This window comes from Idiotropiscis lumnitzeri, chromosome 4, assembly GCF_059441095.1.
Source record: "Idiotropiscis lumnitzeri isolate Australia: NSW breed Sydney's pygmy pipehorse chromosome 4, RoL_Ilum_1.0, whole genome shotgun sequence".
Lineage (NCBI taxonomy): Eukaryota > Metazoa > Chordata > Actinopteri > Syngnathiformes > Syngnathidae > Idiotropiscis > Idiotropiscis lumnitzeri.
This window is the reverse complement of record NC_142394.1, coordinates 31,033,260-31,051,562: the sequence shown is the minus strand read 5'-3', so window position 1 is coordinate 31,051,562 and position 18,303 is coordinate 31,033,260. Positions and strand designations below refer to the sequence as shown.

The 18,303-nt window shown below is 51.0% G+C and overlaps 1 protein-coding gene across 1 annotated transcript in view; it reads right to left on the bottom strand.

The window, feature by feature from the left end:
- Window positions 1–18,303, bottom strand: part of svep1 (sushi, von Willebrand factor type A, EGF and pentraxin domain containing 1) — a 52,522-nt gene that overhangs the window by 1,998 nt on the left and 32,221 nt on the right. The window contains exons 15-45 of the mRNA XM_088292609.1: window positions 18,130–18,279; window positions 17,747–17,980; window positions 17,513–17,674; window positions 17,284–17,445; window positions 16,561–16,722; window positions 16,363–16,451; window positions 16,172–16,268; window positions 15,959–16,072; window positions 15,028–15,141; window positions 14,734–14,935; window positions 14,137–14,294; window positions 13,819–14,017; window positions 13,117–13,292; window positions 11,884–12,008; window positions 11,652–11,781; window positions 11,416–11,586; window positions 11,117–11,290; window positions 10,917–11,036; window positions 10,537–10,713; window positions 10,303–10,387; window positions 9,930–10,121; window positions 9,611–9,778; window positions 8,449–9,121; window positions 5,284–7,976; window positions 4,084–4,321; window positions 3,843–3,998; window positions 2,298–2,361; window positions 2,049–2,222; window positions 1,712–1,888; window positions 1,458–1,631; window positions 342–512 (exon numbers count right to left, since the gene is read on the bottom strand). Of these exons, the coding sequence (XP_088148735.1) occupies window positions 342–512; window positions 1,458–1,631; window positions 1,712–1,888; window positions 2,049–2,222; window positions 2,298–2,361; window positions 3,843–3,998; window positions 4,084–4,321; window positions 5,284–7,976; window positions 8,449–9,121; window positions 9,611–9,778; window positions 9,930–10,121; window positions 10,303–10,387; window positions 10,537–10,713; window positions 10,917–11,036; window positions 11,117–11,290; window positions 11,416–11,586; window positions 11,652–11,781; window positions 11,884–12,008; window positions 13,117–13,292; window positions 13,819–14,017; window positions 14,137–14,294; window positions 14,734–14,935; window positions 15,028–15,141; window positions 15,959–16,072; window positions 16,172–16,268; window positions 16,363–16,451; window positions 16,561–16,722; window positions 17,284–17,445; window positions 17,513–17,674; window positions 17,747–17,980; window positions 18,130–18,279 (7,881 nt within the window). The remainder of the gene's footprint in view (window positions 1–341; window positions 513–1,457; window positions 1,632–1,711; window positions 1,889–2,048; window positions 2,223–2,297; window positions 2,362–3,842; window positions 3,999–4,083; window positions 4,322–5,283; window positions 7,977–8,448; window positions 9,122–9,610; window positions 9,779–9,929; window positions 10,122–10,302; window positions 10,388–10,536; window positions 10,714–10,916; window positions 11,037–11,116; window positions 11,291–11,415; window positions 11,587–11,651; window positions 11,782–11,883; window positions 12,009–13,116; window positions 13,293–13,818; window positions 14,018–14,136; window positions 14,295–14,733; window positions 14,936–15,027; window positions 15,142–15,958; window positions 16,073–16,171; window positions 16,269–16,362; window positions 16,452–16,560; window positions 16,723–17,283; window positions 17,446–17,512; window positions 17,675–17,746; window positions 17,981–18,129; window positions 18,280–18,303) is intronic.

Sequence of the window (18,303 nt, the reverse complement as noted above, 5' to 3'; positions counted from 1 at the left end):
TTGAAAAAAATAAGAATGAATCGCAATGAAGATGATTTTTGTTGCGGCTCCATGGTGACCTTTTGTGATGACCGAAACGCCAATGTTTGTTTCGACACGTGCCAAAGAAACAAACAAATTGAAGCAAGCGCTCATGGCAAAGCCACAAAAAAAGTGTTTCTCTCCCTTTTCACCGAATCGCGGGTGGGTGGGAACGCATCCCCCGCGATGAACGGGGGTTTACTGTACATGCGACTCAAAGCAAGTCACACAGGACAGAAACGAACGTTGTGTTGGAAGGGGAGGAGGAGCATCAAAGCGGGCACGAGTGGGTGTCGCAGCCCCCCCACCCCCAGCTCTACCTCTGCACGTGGGAGGCGGCGTCCAGCTGCCGTTCTCCAAACACCGGCTCCTTCCGACGCCCTCCATGGCGTAGCCGGCAAAACACGAGTACGCGGCCACGTCCCCGAACTGGAAGACCGCCCCCCTCACCACCCCGTGGGCCACGTGGAGGGGGGGGCCACAGGAGACCCCTGTACAACAGCCCAGATGGAACGACCCACCGGTTACACACGATAGCCGACAAATGTTTTCGAAAGACCCCCTCGTGACCAGAACCACTTTTATAAAATGATACTCGAAATGCTCATTTTCAGGACCACATGAGGATGATTTGTTTTCCACATCATGCATCATATCTGGCAGTAAATAAAACGGGAATTCAAAAGATGACACGCCGGATGCACAAACAAGCCGAGAGCACTTGAGCTGGACCAAAGGCTGATGTGACAAAGGTCGCTATGGTAACGGATAATCAGACACAGTGACAGCGTTTGATGCAGACTCAAGTGGTTGAAATCAAAGCGTCGGTGAAAATCCACAAAAAAGACGAGAGAGCATGTAAAAGCTCTTTCAACAACCGATATCAAAAGTTTGCAATTTCTATTTCCTTTGAGCGGCGGAAACAAAAATCATTTGTTTTAAAACTATCAGCCTCAATCCAATGTTTGAGATGTCGCAAGAAGAGAAAGAGAGGCAGAAAAGTTAACCTTTTTCTTTTAAAGACAGCTCAAACGTGGCGACAATCGCATTCACAAAAACAAAACTCTGCAATTGACGTCTTTGGCACCAAGAAACCGAATTAAGTTAGCGCCAATGTACTACTTTTATTGCGACGGCCAAATGGCGATTTTGCGAGGGTTCACTGGATTTGCTACATTAGAATGTGCTTTCCTGATTGGTTGAGCTGGTCGTTAAACAGCACAATCCAAATGAATAAAAAACACAATTTGAACAAAAGTATATTTGAACACCCAAAATTGGAATTTCTCTTTGGGCGTGGAAAAAATAATAATATTGAAACTGTGCATAATATTACAGTGGTTTACAGTTTCTTTTTAGTTTATCAATTTAATAAGTACAATTCAGTACATTTTAAAAAATATATATATTTTTTTAACTATAAATGAGGTACGTACGCTCACACACAGAGCTGATGGGTCTCCAGGTCTGGTCCGGCCTGCACGAGATGCTGCCGCCCCCTCTCACCTGCTGGCCTTTGGGGCAGCTCACCCGCACTGACTGACCCACGTAAAACTTGCGGGCCTCCGTCCTGCTGTCCTTCCAGCCCGGAGGAGTGGGGCACAGTTTGGCTATGGCGGGGTATGGTGGGACCAAACGTTAAAATGAATTGACACTTGTCATTGGAATTTTGGTCTGTCTGCTTTCTCACGTTGGCAAGTGGGGAAGGTGGAGCTCCAGTTGTTGCCCCCCATACACATCGCCAGGGCATCTCCCACCAGGCTGTAGCCTTCGTCGCAGTTGAACTGCACCGCGCGGCCAGTGATCAGGTTGTGTTCTTGAACCTTGCCGTGCAGCATCTGCTTGGGGCTTTCGCATCCCTGAGTTGCTGAAGTGACACAATCAGATCGTCGTCGTCAACCTTTATTATTATTAAGGCTTAAGCTTAAGACTTAAGGCTCGAGCCCACGTATCACCACATTTTGAGGAGTAACTTGGCGGTTGCGAGTCACCCATCTCTGCAAGGCATTTTGGCTTTTGGCGTTTACCTTCACAGGAAGGCACGGGCAGGCTCCACGTGCCGTTGGCCAGACACACAAGCGTATTCGGGCCGACCATCTGCAGGCCGGCGTGGCACGTGAAGCTGGCATTGTGCAAGTACGTTTGTCCCGTCGCCTGCACCGTTGCGTTCTTGACTGTCGGGGGAGGCCCGCAGGACTGTGCTAGGGAGACGACGCACGCCCGCATCAACAAAGCGTTGGGCGACACCACTTTGTCGCCCGTCTGAACAGACTTACCAAGACAGGCTGGTTGGGTGCCACTCCAAGTTCTGTCCGCCTGGCAGGTCTGGACAGAGTCCCCCTGTGGAAAAAAAAAACAAACAAAAACAACTTACAGGACATGTATGAAAAGCAGTTTGAGCATTTATTTGACATTCATCTACTAGCACGTACGTACGATGGAGGGATTTGAGTCTGGCCCACGAATCGGCCCTCGTGCCTGTGATGAAACTACTTGGGCCAAAATGGCCTCCGAACGCGTCTTTAGCGCCACAACCACTACTTTTATGTATAAGGCGACGTGAGACAGCAACGTGCGCTCAAGCGTGCCTGAATTTTGTGATTCTGACGTCACGTAACCCGCAAATCCTGCCAGCTACTGGGGCATACCATTATAAGAGAGGGGGGGGTGATACCACCATCTCTATGACACCAACAGAGCGTACTTACTTGCATTGGGCACGTTTGTGGAGAAGAAGAAAGAAGAAAAAGGAGACAAAAGACACATTTTTATAAATAAGGCCGCCGTGTCGAGGCCGGAAGAGCACAAAGATCGCAAGCGGAGGGCGGGGGGGACTGACTGGCAAAAAGGGTCAAGTGCCCAGCTCTGAGAGAATCAAGTACATAATTACAACTCCATGTTCCTAGTGAGTTAAAACTGTGCACTAGTTGACATCTGTGTGTTGTGACATGTTGACTAATACAAATTTAGAATGTCACCAGGAGGGAATTTCCTGATTTTCCTTTTTCCGCAATAACTTTAGACTTGCTTGAAATTTGAAGTTTAGAACTTGGGACTTGCACATAAAGGACTTACGGCCACCTCTGCTTGGTTGCAATAAAAACAGATTTGACGCGAGTGAATGACATGGCAAGTAGCTGCATTTATGACTTCAGTCCGGCCTTTTCCACCGTTGATGTTGCAAAGTCTGCGTGTCGGCAGCATCGTAATCTCATGTTCCTTTCAAGGAAGTATCTTATCAGATGTCTTTGTGTACTCAGCATAATAATGAGAGTTGCAGGGAAGTCACGTGACTTTCTGGAACTGGATTCTCGGCCATTACATCAGCGTGGAGGATGAAGAATGTGGAACGGCTCAAATATTCACTTGGCACGTGTTTGACACAATCCGTCAATACGAAGCAGAACAGCACGCATTGGCGCCACCTACAATCAATATTTAGCTCGTAACGTGAGAAAAACAAATCAATAAAATACATCACACTCACTCAAGGTGCTGATTATTAAAGATCTCATCAATGTGTGCGGATCGCTGTCGACATGTTTCGCGAAAGAATAAGTACCATTGCTAATACAGTTTCAGAAAGACGTCGGATTCTGAAGGAACTGGGCGGACAAGACTCACATGCCAACACATAAAAGCTGAAATGTGATTGGAAAGAAAAATGTAACATCCACGAACAGCGCAGCCAATAGGAATGCTTCCAATTGAGGAGACTCGACATTGGCAGACGAGACAATTTCATGGACCAAATATTCAAATGTCGAAAAATGTCAAAAAGTTGAGCGGTTCAACTCATCTCTCGCTTGGTGAGCACAAACCTTGATGTCAAAGCCAGGCAGGCACGAGTACGTGACAAAGTCGCCATAGTTGTAGCTGTCCCCCTCTCGGACACCGTTCACAAGCGGAGGGGGATTTTGGCACACCGCCGGCTCGCACGAGACCGACGCGATGCTCGGAGCCCAGCTGCCACCCAGCTTATTGCACAAGAGAAAAAGAGACAAAAGATTTGCTCGGCTCTCCCGCGTGGCAACTTCCTGCCTTCACTTGCACTTTTCAGACCTGACATTCGGCCAGCGCAGAGCCTTGCAGGTCGAAGCCGGCGGGACAGGAGAGGGTGACCGTGCCGCCGACAGCCGTGAGCTCCTTTCCCGTGATCACCGGGTGTGGCGGCGTGGCGGGATTCGCGGGGAGACCGCACGGGACCGGCCGGCAACGGATGCTGTGCTTGGACCAGGTGCCGTCACTGAGGCAGGAGAGAGACGCCGTCTGTGTCGCCAGCTCGTAGCCATCCTCGCACCTGGAAGAACAACATTAGTTGAGACACGAATGCGGAAAACTTTCATACATCATTGAGCATGCCTTTCGCATCCATCGGCTAGAAAATGCTCGGTTATTCATTTACTCCGGCCAAAGCCCTGTCTGATATAAAAGTAGTGCTTTGGTGCCATCCTGGCAACTTGGTGCCGAGGAACTACGGTGACGTAACGGGAGTCGCTCCTGCCGAGTTTTTTGCTGCCAACTTGTTGAAGGAAATGTGAAACATTTCTGTCATCAGAGTTTCACTTTTTATTGCGGAACGGAATGAGTGTTTTGTAAAAAGTCACCAAAACGATGAGCGGAAACTGATGCAAGTGTTGCTGCATGTTCTGTTCGGGTGTGTGGCTGCTCAGTGTGTGTTAAAGTAGCAGCTGTGGGAATTGCAGCAACATCACGGCCAAGTTTTTGTAGCTCGTCTAACAAGTTAGAAAAGCGCATTGGCAACACTGGGCAAGATGTGCTCAAAGCCTCCAAATAAATGCAATCATCTCAAAAAAATACAAAAAGAGGATTTTAGCAAGTATTGACGTCAGCGATGCTAATAATTGGGGGGCACACATTTGTTATAAAAGAATGATTTGTTATTGCGGGATTTTTTTCCGAAATAAAAGGTCCATAATTATTTAGTTAAAAAAGAATTTACTGGAAGCAAAGAAAAAAATATTTTGTGTACCGCGAAGGGCACCGCAAGTTAGCATTCGCTACAAAACTCCGATGACCAAATGATGTAGTTTGCTTGAATAATGTGCTGTTAAAATATATTTTGCTCAAGATTGAATTATCGATCGTTTGAAGCATCAAACGAATACGTGGAACGCATGTGGGAGGAGTGAAAATACGTCTTAAAAATTCTTTTGGAATGTTCCCCCCGCGATAAACGGGGATTCAGTGTACAAGCTCCTCCTAAAAGGCACTTTGAAGTAATCCTTGACGGCAGTTTACCTGTACGTGACGCGCTTTGGGAAGACGTCGGCTTCTTCTTCCACTCGAGAATACGCGACAGCGGGCGGCTGTCCGCAGCGGACAGGCTCGCAGGCGATCCTCGGCTCGCCCCATCTGCCATCTCGCCCACAGGAGAGGTGTGGTAAGCCCCTGGGTCGGTAGCCGGGCCTGCACCTGTACACGACGGTGTCCGGGAAGGTGGCGCTGCCGCCCTGCAGGACAGCATTTGCAACTGCAGGCGGGGCGACAGTGCACCTCCCGCGGTTGCACACAGGGACGCCGGGGCTCCACACCCCTCCCTTCTCGCACACGGCGCGAGCCGGACCGAGCAGCCGGTACCCGTCGTCGCACTGGAAGTGAACTTGATCGCCGCAGGCGCGGTCGCGGCCCAGAACCACCCCAAATTTTAGAGGCGGGAGGGCGCAGACGCAGGGTCGACACTGGGGCACGGTGCCAACCCAGAGTCCTTGAGCCGAGCACCGCAGGACGGGGTCTCCGACCACCACGTAACCTTCGAAGCAGACGTACTCCACAACGTCGTCGTGGTTGAAACTGGAGCCGTTCAGAAAGCCGTGACTGATGTCCTCGGGCGGATCGCAGCTGATGATATCGCAGCGTGGCGCCGGTTCGTCCCAGAGCCCGTCGGACTGACAGCGACGCGTCGGCTCGCCACTTAGAACGTATCCTTGGTCACATTCATACGTCACCTTGCCGTTGAAGCCAAACTCGGAGCCCAGTATGCGCCCGTGAGGAATGGGAGCGGGCTTCTCACAGCGGGCAGCGACGCAGGTAGGCGACTCGTGACTCCACGAGCCGTCAGCCTGACAAACACTGACCGACTTGCCTTTAATGAGGAGTCCAGGTTTACAGATGAGTTCAATCTCCTCGTTGTAGACAAAGTCTTTGCCTTTGAAAGTGATATCCGCGGGGAGGTTGGGAGGACCACAAGACACCAACTCACACCGCGGTTTCGGTCCATTCCATTTCCCATCAACCTGACAAGAAATACTATCGCCGCCCTTGAGGAGAAAGCCGGGATTGCATTTATAGTGCACGACCTCCGGATACACAAAGGCCCCCCCGTGAGCTGTGCCGTTAGCGACAAGCCCCGGGTCCCCGCAGGAAACGGGGCGACACACCGGGGCATCATCCGTCCACAGTTGTCCCGATAAGCACTGCCTGACCGCTTCTCCCTGCAGCTCGTAGCCGTCCTCGCAGGTGTAGGTTACCATGCTGCCTTGGGACGTGTCCGTTACGTTGACGCGGCCGTGTTCGGGGCTGGGCGGCGTCACACACTCGGCCGGGACACAGGAGGGTGCCGTCCCGTTCCAGCTTCCGTCTTCCTGACACGCCAACCTGGTGGGGCTCGTCAGGTCGTAGCCTTTGTGACATCGATACTCGACGGTTGTCCCGTGGAGGAAGCTCAGATCTCTCGGCGAGCCTCCCCCCGCCTCCGTGGGCCTGACGTAGTCCCCAAAGTCGATGTGAGGAGGCAGGCCGCAGTCGGAGGGCACGCAGACAGGAACGGCACTTGACCAGCCAAACTCCTCGCACGTGAGGTGGTCCTGACCAATCAGCTGGAAGCCCGGGAAACAGCTGTAGAAAATGGTGACCCCGAAACCGTGATCCTGGCCTTCGACGAAACCGTTTTGGATGGGCTGGGGAGGGCTGCAGTATATCTGCACGCAAACGGATGCTTCAGTGCTCCACTCCCCACTTGCGAGGCACTGGACAGTCTCCGGGCCTTGAAGGCGGTAGCCGCGGCGGCAAGAGTAGGTGACACTGTGACCAAACTGAAGTTTGGTGAAAGCCACTTTTCCGTCGGCGATCTGTCTGGGCGGCGAGCATTCGATGGGACGGCACGAAGGCACCCCTCCGATCCAAAGTCCCTTCTCTCCGCACAGGACAGTCGCGTTCCCCGCCAACTGATATCCCGTCTTGCAGCTGTAGAGCGCCTTGCTGAGGTACATCAGACCCTGAACGTCAACGATGCCGTTGGAAATCTCCACAGGCTGAGGACATTCCACAGGAATGCATTCTGGGAATGGATGACTCCACTTGCCGCTGGACAGACAGGACACGGAGTCTTCTTTTTTTAACGTGAAGCCATCCATGCATTTGTAGGAGACCACCGAGTCGAATGGAAACGGTGGAGACGAGGAGGAAGGACCGCCGAACGATACGTCAGGCGGAGGGCCGCAAAGCACCTGCTTGCACACCGGAAAGGTGCCGTTCCACTCCTGGGAGGGCAAACAGCGGAGGATCTGCGGCCCCTCTAGGATGTAGCCATCTTCGCATGATAATTCCACAGTTTCAGTTTCAGAGTCCAAGCCTTTGAGAACCAGGTGGTTCTCCTCCAGTTGCGGTTCCGGACACTGCACGGGCGAGCAGCGCGGAGACCTCGTCTTGTCCCACCGGCCGTACTTGAGGCAGGTCCAGACGGCGTCACCCACCAGCTCGTAGCCCTCGTCGCAAAAGTACTCCACTTTGCGACCCACCTGGAAGTCCGAGCCCTTGGATTGGCCATGCGCAATTTTGGGAGGGGCGTCGCAGGTCAAGAGGACGCAGGTGGGCGGGTCGTTGTCGGACCACTGCCGGTTGGCCTGGCAAACTCGTTCTGGACGACCCAGCAGTCTGTAGCCGGCGTTGCAGGCGTAGATCACCTTGCTGTTGAAGAGGAATCGACCTCGGACCTTTGGAGGAGAAAGAGACAAGCGTGTCATCGCCATGTACGATTTTGTACGTTATTTAAGCTAGCACGCTAGCAGAGCTGTGCGCTAGACACTTTTTTTGCCAGTCACGAACTGGGCACCTTTCTGGCCTCGACGAATTGTAAAAGTAGGTTGCCGCCTAGCGACCGCATCACACTTACAAAGGTCGGACTAAAATCCACCAGCGGCCTCACTTAGTCAAGCCCTTTTTTAAAAATTTGTCACCCCTCAGCCCCTGCTCCAAAAATGAGCGACCGGCCGCCTCCGGAGCTAGCTGATGAACCGCATTTGAAGGTGTTTTTTCTTTGTGCTGAATCGGTTTACGCGATTCCATTTCTCGAACGTCTTTTTCATGATCGCCTCATTTTGACGTGCTTCGAAAGTGTTTGTCTTAGATCAATGAAGGCTGGAAAACAGTGAAGGTATGAAATGTGGCGTGTGCCCTGTCGCTAACCCGGATGTAGCCATTCTTGAGCGGCGGCGGCGAGGAGCAGGACACGGGAACGCAGGTTGGCAAAACTCCGCCCCAGTCGCCATTGGCTTTGCAGGTCCGCCTCTTCTCCCCTCGGATCAGGAAGCCTTTATCGCAGCTGTACGCCACAACGGCGCCGAAATTGTAGTCGCTTCCGCTCACGTAGCCCCGGTCGATGCCGTCCGGCTTGGAGCACCTCACGGGCACGCAGCTGATATCGAACGGTCGAGGGTCCCACTCCCCTCCCAGCAGGCACCGCAGCGTCGCCGTGGTGTTGAGCACAAAGCCCTCCTCACACTTGTAGCTGACTTCCGAGTCACTCGTGTATTTGGGTTTGCCGACCGAGTCCAAAATGGCGTGGGCGAGTTCTGGCGGGCGCAGGCAAAAGTTGGCGATGCAGCGAGGGGCCTCCTCTCCATCGGGGGGCGCCCACACGCCCTGACTGTTGCACACCATCTTGGAGTTGTTGCCCGCCGTGTAGCCGTCGGTGCAGTAATAATTGGCGGTGTCTCCGAAAAGCTGGTGGCTCTCGTAGGGCTCGGCGTGGTCGATGGCAGGCGGGGGGCCGCAGGAGAGAGGCACACACTGAGCAGAGCTGTCGCTCCATTGGCCGCTTGGCAGACACTCCCTGGTCTCGGAGCCAATCATAGTGTAGCTGTCAAGGAGACCGAGAGAGGGAAGAGAAAGTTATTTGGGAATTTGGAAAAGCCGGCCCAAGCCCACAGAGGGCCCTTCCTTTTGGGGGTCGCCTCGTTCTGCCAAAAAGATTGACTTTCCTCTTGACGCTTGACAATGACTACCATCTATTTGTTATTACAGAGAAATGCCACAAGATGGCGGCAAAGCACTATTTTAGTCAATGAAGCTCCTCAACTCACTTCAACATCGGTCATGACACCAGCATGTCAGCAAAGCACTACTTTTGTCTAAATTAAACTTTACACCAAGTTGGCACAAGACGACAAAACACAACTTTTGTCTGAGTGAGGTGGCAAACATGGTGACAACAGTTTTAGAGCTACAAGACTTTTTTTGCTCTTGGGGCCCGCTTTCAGGAGTTGGCTTCAACCTTGGGCCGGCTGGGAATAAAGGTGTTGGCATGTTCACATTTGTTTTTTTTTTTAAGCAAAATGGTCTAATTTACCCTTCCTTGCACACATAGTGCACCTTATTCCCCAGTTCATAGTTGTCTCCTCGAGTGACAGCGTCTCTCAGAGCTGGAGGGTCGTCGCACAGGACGTTGATGCAGCGGGGGTACGGCCGGCTCCACTCGCCCGTATCTTCGCAAACCACTTCTAAGGGGCCCTGTGGTCTTTGCACAAACAAATACATCACTCCACTTGTGACATCAGAACAATGTCAGGATTTGTTTGGCTCAGCCTGAACAAGGCTTAATGCCGTTTTGGTGCTTGAGGCATTGCTGGATTGGGTTTTGATTTTGTACCAGACGCATGTGGCCATACCTGAAGCCCTCCGCGCAGGAGTACGAGACGATCGACTTGTACGTGTTTGTGGTGAGGGTGTAGTAGCCGTTTCGCACAATCGGCGGTCCCCCGCAGGACACTGGATGGCAGATAGGTGGCGTCCCGCTCCACCGCAGACTAGAAAGACACTGGATCTCGTAGGGGATTTGAGGACGGAAACCTTTCATGCAGCTGCAAGCAAAGTTGAGACAGGCATGTCAAAACGGGGAAATCCCGTCAAGACGATGAGTGTCCTTAATCATGACTTGAGGTCATAAGAAAATACAGTTAAAAAAAAAAAACTAAACAAAAACAAAAAGCACAGGGGACCATCGTTTGTGGCGGGGAAAAACAATATGGCGTTAAAGGGTACCTGAAAGTCACCTTGCTTCCGTAGGTGAAGTTGCTTCCGTTCATGACGGAATTCTCTGGAACCGTCGGCGTCGGGCAAGATTGGGCTGTTGTGCAAACAAAACGACAGCAGACGTCGATATCGAATAGAACTAAACCCCGCCTCATTGAGCGCTCGTTGCAACAGCTACGTCCGCCATGTTGGATGTGGCAGATGTGAAGGTTAGGAGATGTTTGCTGAAGTTGCGCTAATCACCTTGGCAATACGGAACGGGTCCGTCCCAGCTTCCCGTCTCCAGGCACAGCAGTTGAGCCGCTCCGATTAATTCGTAGCCGTTCTCGCAGTGGAAGGCCACTTTGTTGCCTTGAAGGAAGTTGCTGCCGTCTCTGTGGCCAAAGTCAGGTTCACCGGGTTGCTCGCACTTGACGGGCTCTGCTCCAGGAAGAGGAAATATTCATTTTCATCTTTTGTACTTTCACCTAAGTCCAGAAGGGGAACAAATCATTTTCATTGTCGTGCGCGTTGCTACGGGGCTAATGATAAATCTGGGTGGGTTGCGTTTGCTTAAAGTAGTTTTATTCCTCAAAAGACGGTCGAAGGAGTCGACTTGAAGCACTTGCAGCCGTGGCATCTACCTGTGCAGTTCTTGCCATCGCCGCTGTATGGGTGGATGCAGGAGCACGCGTAGGAGCCGTCGGTGTTCTGACAGCTGGCGTGACTGTCGCAGTCTGATCCCAGGGCGCATTCGTCCACATCTCCAATGCACACAAAGGACAACATAACTCCTATTGACCCCCCCACACGAGCGCATTAAACACAACGTGACGTGATGTACCAAGACAAGCCGCTGGATTTCCTCCCCACTTGCCACTGTTGGAGCAGTGCACCTCGGCGTCTCCCAGCAGGTAAAAGCCGGGATTGCACTTGTAGATGACCGAGCCGCCGGCGTGGAAGTCGTCCCCCTGCACCTGGCCGTTATCCAGCGGACGAGGGGGCCCGCAGGATACTCCTGTTCATGAAGGACAACGGCACTTTTAGCGCTCTGAAAATGTAGCTCGCTGCTCTTCCCGTTCAAATTTTGGGCATTGCAACAGGATGAGACTTTTTGCACGCAAGCCAAACACGTTTACTCACGTTGACAGCTGGGAAGAGGGTGACTCCACTCTCCTTGATTTTGGCACTGGAGAACTGGCTCCCCCACCAGGTAAAAGCCGGGATCACATGAGAGCTGGACCAGGGCGCCGGGACTCAACTCCACCGTGGAGGCGTGGAGGTGAGGGGCAGCATTCTCCAGGGAGGGGCAGTCTGCAGACAAACGGCGGTCAGGTCGCATTGATCATTGCGCAATGGCCAGCGACTCGCAGGCTTACCCGCACAGAAAACGCTGCTGAGGTTCACTTTGACTCGGCCCAGAGCTCCGTTGAGAAAGTCTGGCCAGGCGAGGACATTCCCTCGGTGAGTGACGTGGGAGGCGGGGCAACTGCTCGCGAGGACCTTGAGCTACGCAAGAGCACATTGGTTCGACATTCAAAGACTATCAAGTCAAATTGTTCAAATTGGACCCAAAGAAAAGTTTTCCAGACAATGAGATTGCAAACAGACCTGTTGGGGCGTTAGGACGCGATCCCAAATGTTGAGCTGGCTGATGGAGCCAACGAAGGATTCCACGGGGTTGAAACCTTCGCCTCGCTGGTCTTGGTCCTGGCCCAATACGAGTGCCCCTCCGCCTACAGGTCAAGGGTCATGCACCACCCGTTAACACTCAGACAAATAAAGAGATTCTTCTGCGCAGTACGTCCCTGCATATTCGCGGTTCAGCATTCACAAATTCACCAATGAGATTTGTGATCACATTTTGGGGAACCTATTCTCCGTTATTTGCAGACGATCCAAAGTCATAAAAAGTATTATATGGTGCCATCTCGTGGAATCTTGGTCCCACAATGTACAAGTGAGTTTAGGAGCTTCTTTTAAACAAAAGTAGCGATATGCCAACGTCTTGTGGCATCGTGTGTTGAGGAGGAGTTTAATTCAAATAAAAGTAGTGCTTTTGGTATCTTGGTGACAAGGAGTTGAGGAGTTTCATTTAGACAAAAACAGTGTTTTGCCGCCATCTTCTGACATCTTGGTGTCATGGAGCGATATTGAATTGAATTTGATATACTTTGGACAAAAGTAGGGTTCTGCAGCCATCTTGTGGCAGCTCGCCCAATCCGATCCGGAAGTGAATCAAGAAGCTTCATTTGGACAAAAATAGTGCTTTGCAGCCCTCCTCTACCATCTATTGGCAATGACCAACCCTTTTGGGAGCATCGATTATTCACTGATTTTCACTAACACTACACTGGAATTTCTTGGTGTGCGTGTGGAACGTCTCTGCAGCTATTTGCCCCAGAACTCACAGTGTTGCGTTTTTTTGTTTTTTTATTTTCTGAAGCCCCCTACAATGCCACAAGATGGCACCAAAGCACTGTCTCTTATTAGAAATGAAGCACAGTTGGTCCAAGGAAGCACTTGAAGTGATGTGTGTCAATTGCAAGTCAAGCTTTGCCTGTTGGGGAGGAGTTAAGTATAGCCTGAGTTGTTATGGAGAGTACACAGGCGCTTATGGGGCATTTTTTAATCAAATCAAATGATCCATAAATCATCCATTTTTTTAAGAGAGTTTTGAGAGTTTTTTGCCACTATATTTTGCGGTTGAAACTCCTTATATTGGCAATTTTTTGTGCTGGCATTTTTTTCCCCACAATTCCCGGCAGGGTTTTGTCACTCTCCCCCCACGAATAGAAAGGCTTTACAGCGCATCAAGTGAGCGGGCAGAGGATAGCACTACACCTGGGATACTGGTGCCAACCGACAGGCCTTTGCCTCCATCCGAGGGCTTGCCGTTGATGTAGATCCTCCAGTCCCCGTCCCAGCTCCTCCAAGAGACGCCGATGTGGTACCAGCTGCCGGTGTTCACCGCCGGGCAGTCGGTAATTCGCTCCTTGCCGTTCACATACAGCACCCACCTGCAGGGACACCATTGGGGAGTTTTTTTTTTTCCACTTTAAATGCTGACACCAGTTACATGTGCCGTGCTCGTGGCCCCGCCTGCAGAGGCAGATTGGCCCACCCACAGCACCATCTGATTGATTCCTTGTGCAGCCAATCAGCAGTAAGTTGACGGTTTGCTTTTTCACCTCGATTCGCACGCTCTACGGGAGAGGTCCCGCGAGCAGAGGAAGCCGAAATCTTAACAAATGACAGGCTAAGATTTAAAAAAGTTAAAAAAGTTTTTTTTTGTCAATGAATTGCTAAATTTCACGCTTGGTCCAGAGGGTGGACTGAAAAACTATTCATGTAAGGACGCCAGATTCATGAGAAGATAATCACAATCAAATCAGATTTTTTAAGCTACATAATGTAAGGAGGAGTCATTAGTATTGTATTTTTCTACGCACTTATTCCAAGTAAGACAAAAATGATTTAGTGGCTCCTAAGCTATGGCTCGTGGACCAGTTTGAGGACCACGGTGACGTGCGGACTACTACTGACCCATTGTAGTCTATGAGAAGAAAAGCGTTATCGCTGCCTTCCACGGCATACGAGATCGGCGTGCCATAGTTGGTGGTGTCTGATGACTTCATCCAGAAGGTGCACGTGATCTCCGTAAGTGCCGGCATCACTCCATCCATCAGCACGTAACCATGGATACCCGACACCTCAAAGTCCAGGTTGAAGGCGGGAGACATTTCTGGAAGGGGAAGAAAAGGCTTTTATTGTAGTTGACAAAATACCAATTTCAAATGTTCCTTTTCGGGCGTTGCGTTCTCATGGCCAGCCAAAACTTGCGCATCCTCGGTCCCATCGTACCTGTCTCACACCTGGTTCCGTTGAACCCCGGGAGGCAGCGGCAAGTGTAAGACCCGAGACCATCCAGGCAGCTGGCTCCGTTTGAACAGGGATTGGGCTCACACTCGTCCACATCCACCTCGCAAAGAAGACCGCTGTAGCCCACCACACACTCACACCTGCCAAACAAAAACAGGGATGAGGAAGCGTCCCATACACAACTATGACAGTCACGAGTGACTCACTTGCACTAGACAACGTAAAGTACGGGACATTCAAATTTAAGGACGAAGCTAAAATGCACAAGAATCTTTTCAGGTGAACTTGCACAGAGCAGATTGTTTTATTGTCTGTTTCTATGTGTTGCCGCTCCATTTGTGTAAAGTTGTTCGAACGACTGCAACGTCAAGGCTAATTTCGGGTAACGTGTCAATGTTAGCGTTAAAGTCGCGGACAGTCGATAGACAAGATGACAGAGATTGTAAACTGCTTCATGATCGAGTGCTTTTTGCACAGCAAACGAAAAAAAAATCTCATCATGATCATCATTGCAACCTGCTGATGTCACTCTGAGGCATTCGCTAAACAAAAAGAACGGAATTGAATGGAAGAAATCACCTGAAATCATTGACGCCATCCAGGCAGAAGGCGCCGTTAAGACAGGGGGCGCTGCTACATTCGTCAAAGTCGACCTCGCAGCGGTCGCCCAAGAAGCCGACGGCGCAGTTGCAAGCGAAACCGCCCGTCAAGTCCTCGCACACGCCGCCGTTCTCGCACGGGTCGGACAGACACTCGTTGATTTCCAGTTCGCAGCGAGGTCCTGAAGTCGTGAAGGCCGAGGCCCCAAAAAAAAAAGGCTTAAAAAATAGGATACGACTCTCATTTCCGCGGAAAAATGAAAACATTTCGAACCTGTGAAGCCGCCGGCACAACTGCACGTGAATCTGTTGACCTCGTCTACGCACACGCCTTCATTTAGGCAAGGGGATGACAGACATTCGTTCACCTCTGCCTCACACAAAGAGCCTGCGAAAAAGTGCACGGTGGGGAGGTTTAGTGTCAAGTTGAATTTGAAATCGTGTTAAAGTTGCCATGGAGCGATTCAGCGATTTTCAAGAGAGTCAACTTTGCAACTTTTCTGACCGCACTAAAAAAAAAAAAGCAACCCAAAATCATTTTTTAAAATTGTAATAATGTTCACATTGTTAAGCGTAGGACACTTATTTTCATATTGACATTTAATGACAGTAAATTGCTAACGACGATGACAGGCGATTGTCATGATCCGTTTCCGTCATGTCATGTTTCGTTTACGTTGGCTCAACGGGCGGGGGGGCGTTTCCTTCCAGCACGTGTCCTGTCGTGTCCTGTTGGCTGGAGAGACGCGCCCACCTGCCACGTACCTCTTTCTAATTGACTCTACTGATTACCTCGCTACTTAAACACCCCGCGCTGACTACTCGGCGTCGGTGCATTGCCCTTTGTTGGTTGTCACTGTGGCTCTTTGTGCCTCGTTCGCGCTCATTGTTCATTGTTCATTGTCACTGCCGCTTATCCCTGGTTCCTGACCCTGTTTCCTAGTCAAGTTTAGTTCTGTCCAGTCGCGTTTTGTTCGTCTTTGTTGTTTTGACACCTTTGTTTTTCCTAGTCCCTTGTTTGCCCTATTATTTCGTTAATAAAATTCCCTATTAAGTTACCCTCGCCTGGCTTTCCTGCATTTGGGTCCTCCTCTACCTCCACCCGCCGACCCTAACAGCGATGATATTTTAAGACCACATCATCCAGCCCTATTGCCATTTTTTTTTTTTTTTAAACTCTCAAATTCAATCAAAGAATGCCTGACCTAAAAATCCCGCCTTGCACTGACACTGGAACTCTCCCATGCCGTCCTTACACAGGCCTCCGTTCTGACATGGAGCCGAGTCACACTCATCGACGTCGACCTCACACTTGGCACCTGTTGGGAGAAGACTTCGTGATTCCGACGGCATTTTGTAGTACACATTCTCGTTTAGGAAATGTTCCCTGGGCACAAAAAGTTGAAAAGTGTGTTCACCCGTGAATCCAGGCATGCATGTACAGACGTAGCCGGCGCCGACCTCTTCGCAGGTTCCCTTATTCTGACAAGGATTCAGGAAACACTCGTGGAAAACCTGCCGGAACAGATCGCAATCAAGGACACCTCAAGGCACAGATGGCCGGAAAGAAATAAAAAATAAAAAAAATCAAAATGAAAAAGTGGCGCACTTGACTGCTGGCTTGGTAGTCCTCGATGACTTCGACCTCTGGTGCGGCAGTCACACTCTCCTCTTTAGGCAGGAAACTGGAGCCGAAACCTGAAAATCAAACGAGAAAATGAAGTGGAAGAAGTGGAAGGTTGTGAAATGATTTGAATTGTTGAAATGTGGAAAGAGGTAAATAGCAGCGTTCAAGTGCAAGTTTTACTGGAGCAATGCTGGATGGTGGTTGCCCCGGTAACAGTGGTGGTGCCGTAGAAGGGGCAGGACAGGCAATATGAGCGTCCGTGATCCGGCTGGTAGTAATCGCTGGGGCAAGCGTAGCAGGGAACGAGGCCGGTACGGGAGAAATGACCTGCCGGGCATGGAACTGCCAAAGAGATGAAGACACGGAGTGTGATGTGTGTATGTACGTAGAGGTCGGTGGCGGGCCGTGCATTTCAATAAATCCCCCTCATGTGACCATCATTTATGACACCATGGCTGGAGAAATGATGAGCAGAAAGACGGTCACGCACGACTGAGCGAGTGTCGGACGACCGCGCTTCTCTTGAAAAGTCCGACCTGAAAATGGCGTTGCAAGCGTATCTGCAATTAAATCCACACATTTCCCTCCTTCGGCCATTGCGGTTTAAAAAAAGCAAAAATATATTTGACATTTTTGAGCATCGCGCCGCCCCCTCACGAGTGAGTAGCCAATCACAGGCCACGTTCATCACCTTCAACGTAAGGCCAGCGAGAAGGCTCACTGTGACCAACTGTCAATCTGATTGGCTATCGCAACTGTCTATTCGCACTGATATATATAAATATATAGAAAGACTTGCTAAAGTACTTCTTCACAGAAGTTTTGGTTCATCTCCTTACGTACAAAGTGAGTGAATATTTATTTATTTTTGTAACTGGCTGATATTGAAAAGCGGGCCGTCACCTCCGCACTCCATCACGTCCACTGCCCCCCGTGTGACAGTGGACGTCTCGTCAGGACAGAGCAGACACTTTCTGGCGCCGTAACTGGGCTGGAAGTGACCCAGCGGGCAGGATTCACAAATCTCCAAGCCGTTCAGGGAGTGACTGCCAGGCTTGCACTGCCCTGCAAACACATTTTGGCACATTTATTTCCATCTGGATTCAGAAAGTGGCAAGATTTGGCAACGCACCTTTGCATTCGGCCATGTTGCGAGAATGCAGGTAAGCGGTGGAAGTCCCCTCGGGGCAGGATTTACACTCCAGTTGACCCTCCTGGTCCTGGTAGGAACCCAGCCAGCAGCTCTCGCATTCATTAAACTCCAGCGAGAAATACGTTCCCACCGGACATTGGACTGTAAACAACGCGCACGCTCAGCGGGGAGGTGGGCAGCAAATAACGGCGGCGGTTCTTCCGGCGCACGTACCGCACATCCTCCCTTTGAGCACCGAGCCCGGTCTGCAGAAGAGCGACGCCTTCCTGCTGTCCAGCGACTTGGCGTCTGCCACGATCATCTCCGAGGACACGTGGAAACTGGACAGCGGCTGCCTGGCCAGCGTTCGCTTCAGACGATTGGTCAGCAGCTCCAGCGTTCGCAGGAGCCTCCTCTGATTGGCCGCCTCGATCGAGTCGTTCCTCGACAGCGGGAGAGGGACGCTTGCTGAGACAAAGGGCGAAGTTCAGAAGCGTTCCCGGTAGGATGCAACCATTTTCAAAATGACGCCGACTGCCATTTTTTTTTTAGACACTCTCGACAAATCCGTCAAATATCTCCCAAAAGCGGTAGAGCGAAGCTCGCAATGTTTCTACCTGTGATGTTGAAAAAGATCTGGATCTTCTGGTCTCGGGCGGGGCCTCGGATCTTTCTGTGCCTCTTGCTGCGACGGCGACTTCGCTGTCTCTCGGCCGACTCCACGTAGGCGTAGTCTTGCGCTCCCTGAGGACCCCAACCTCCGGCGACTGAGGGACAGGCGACACGAAGAA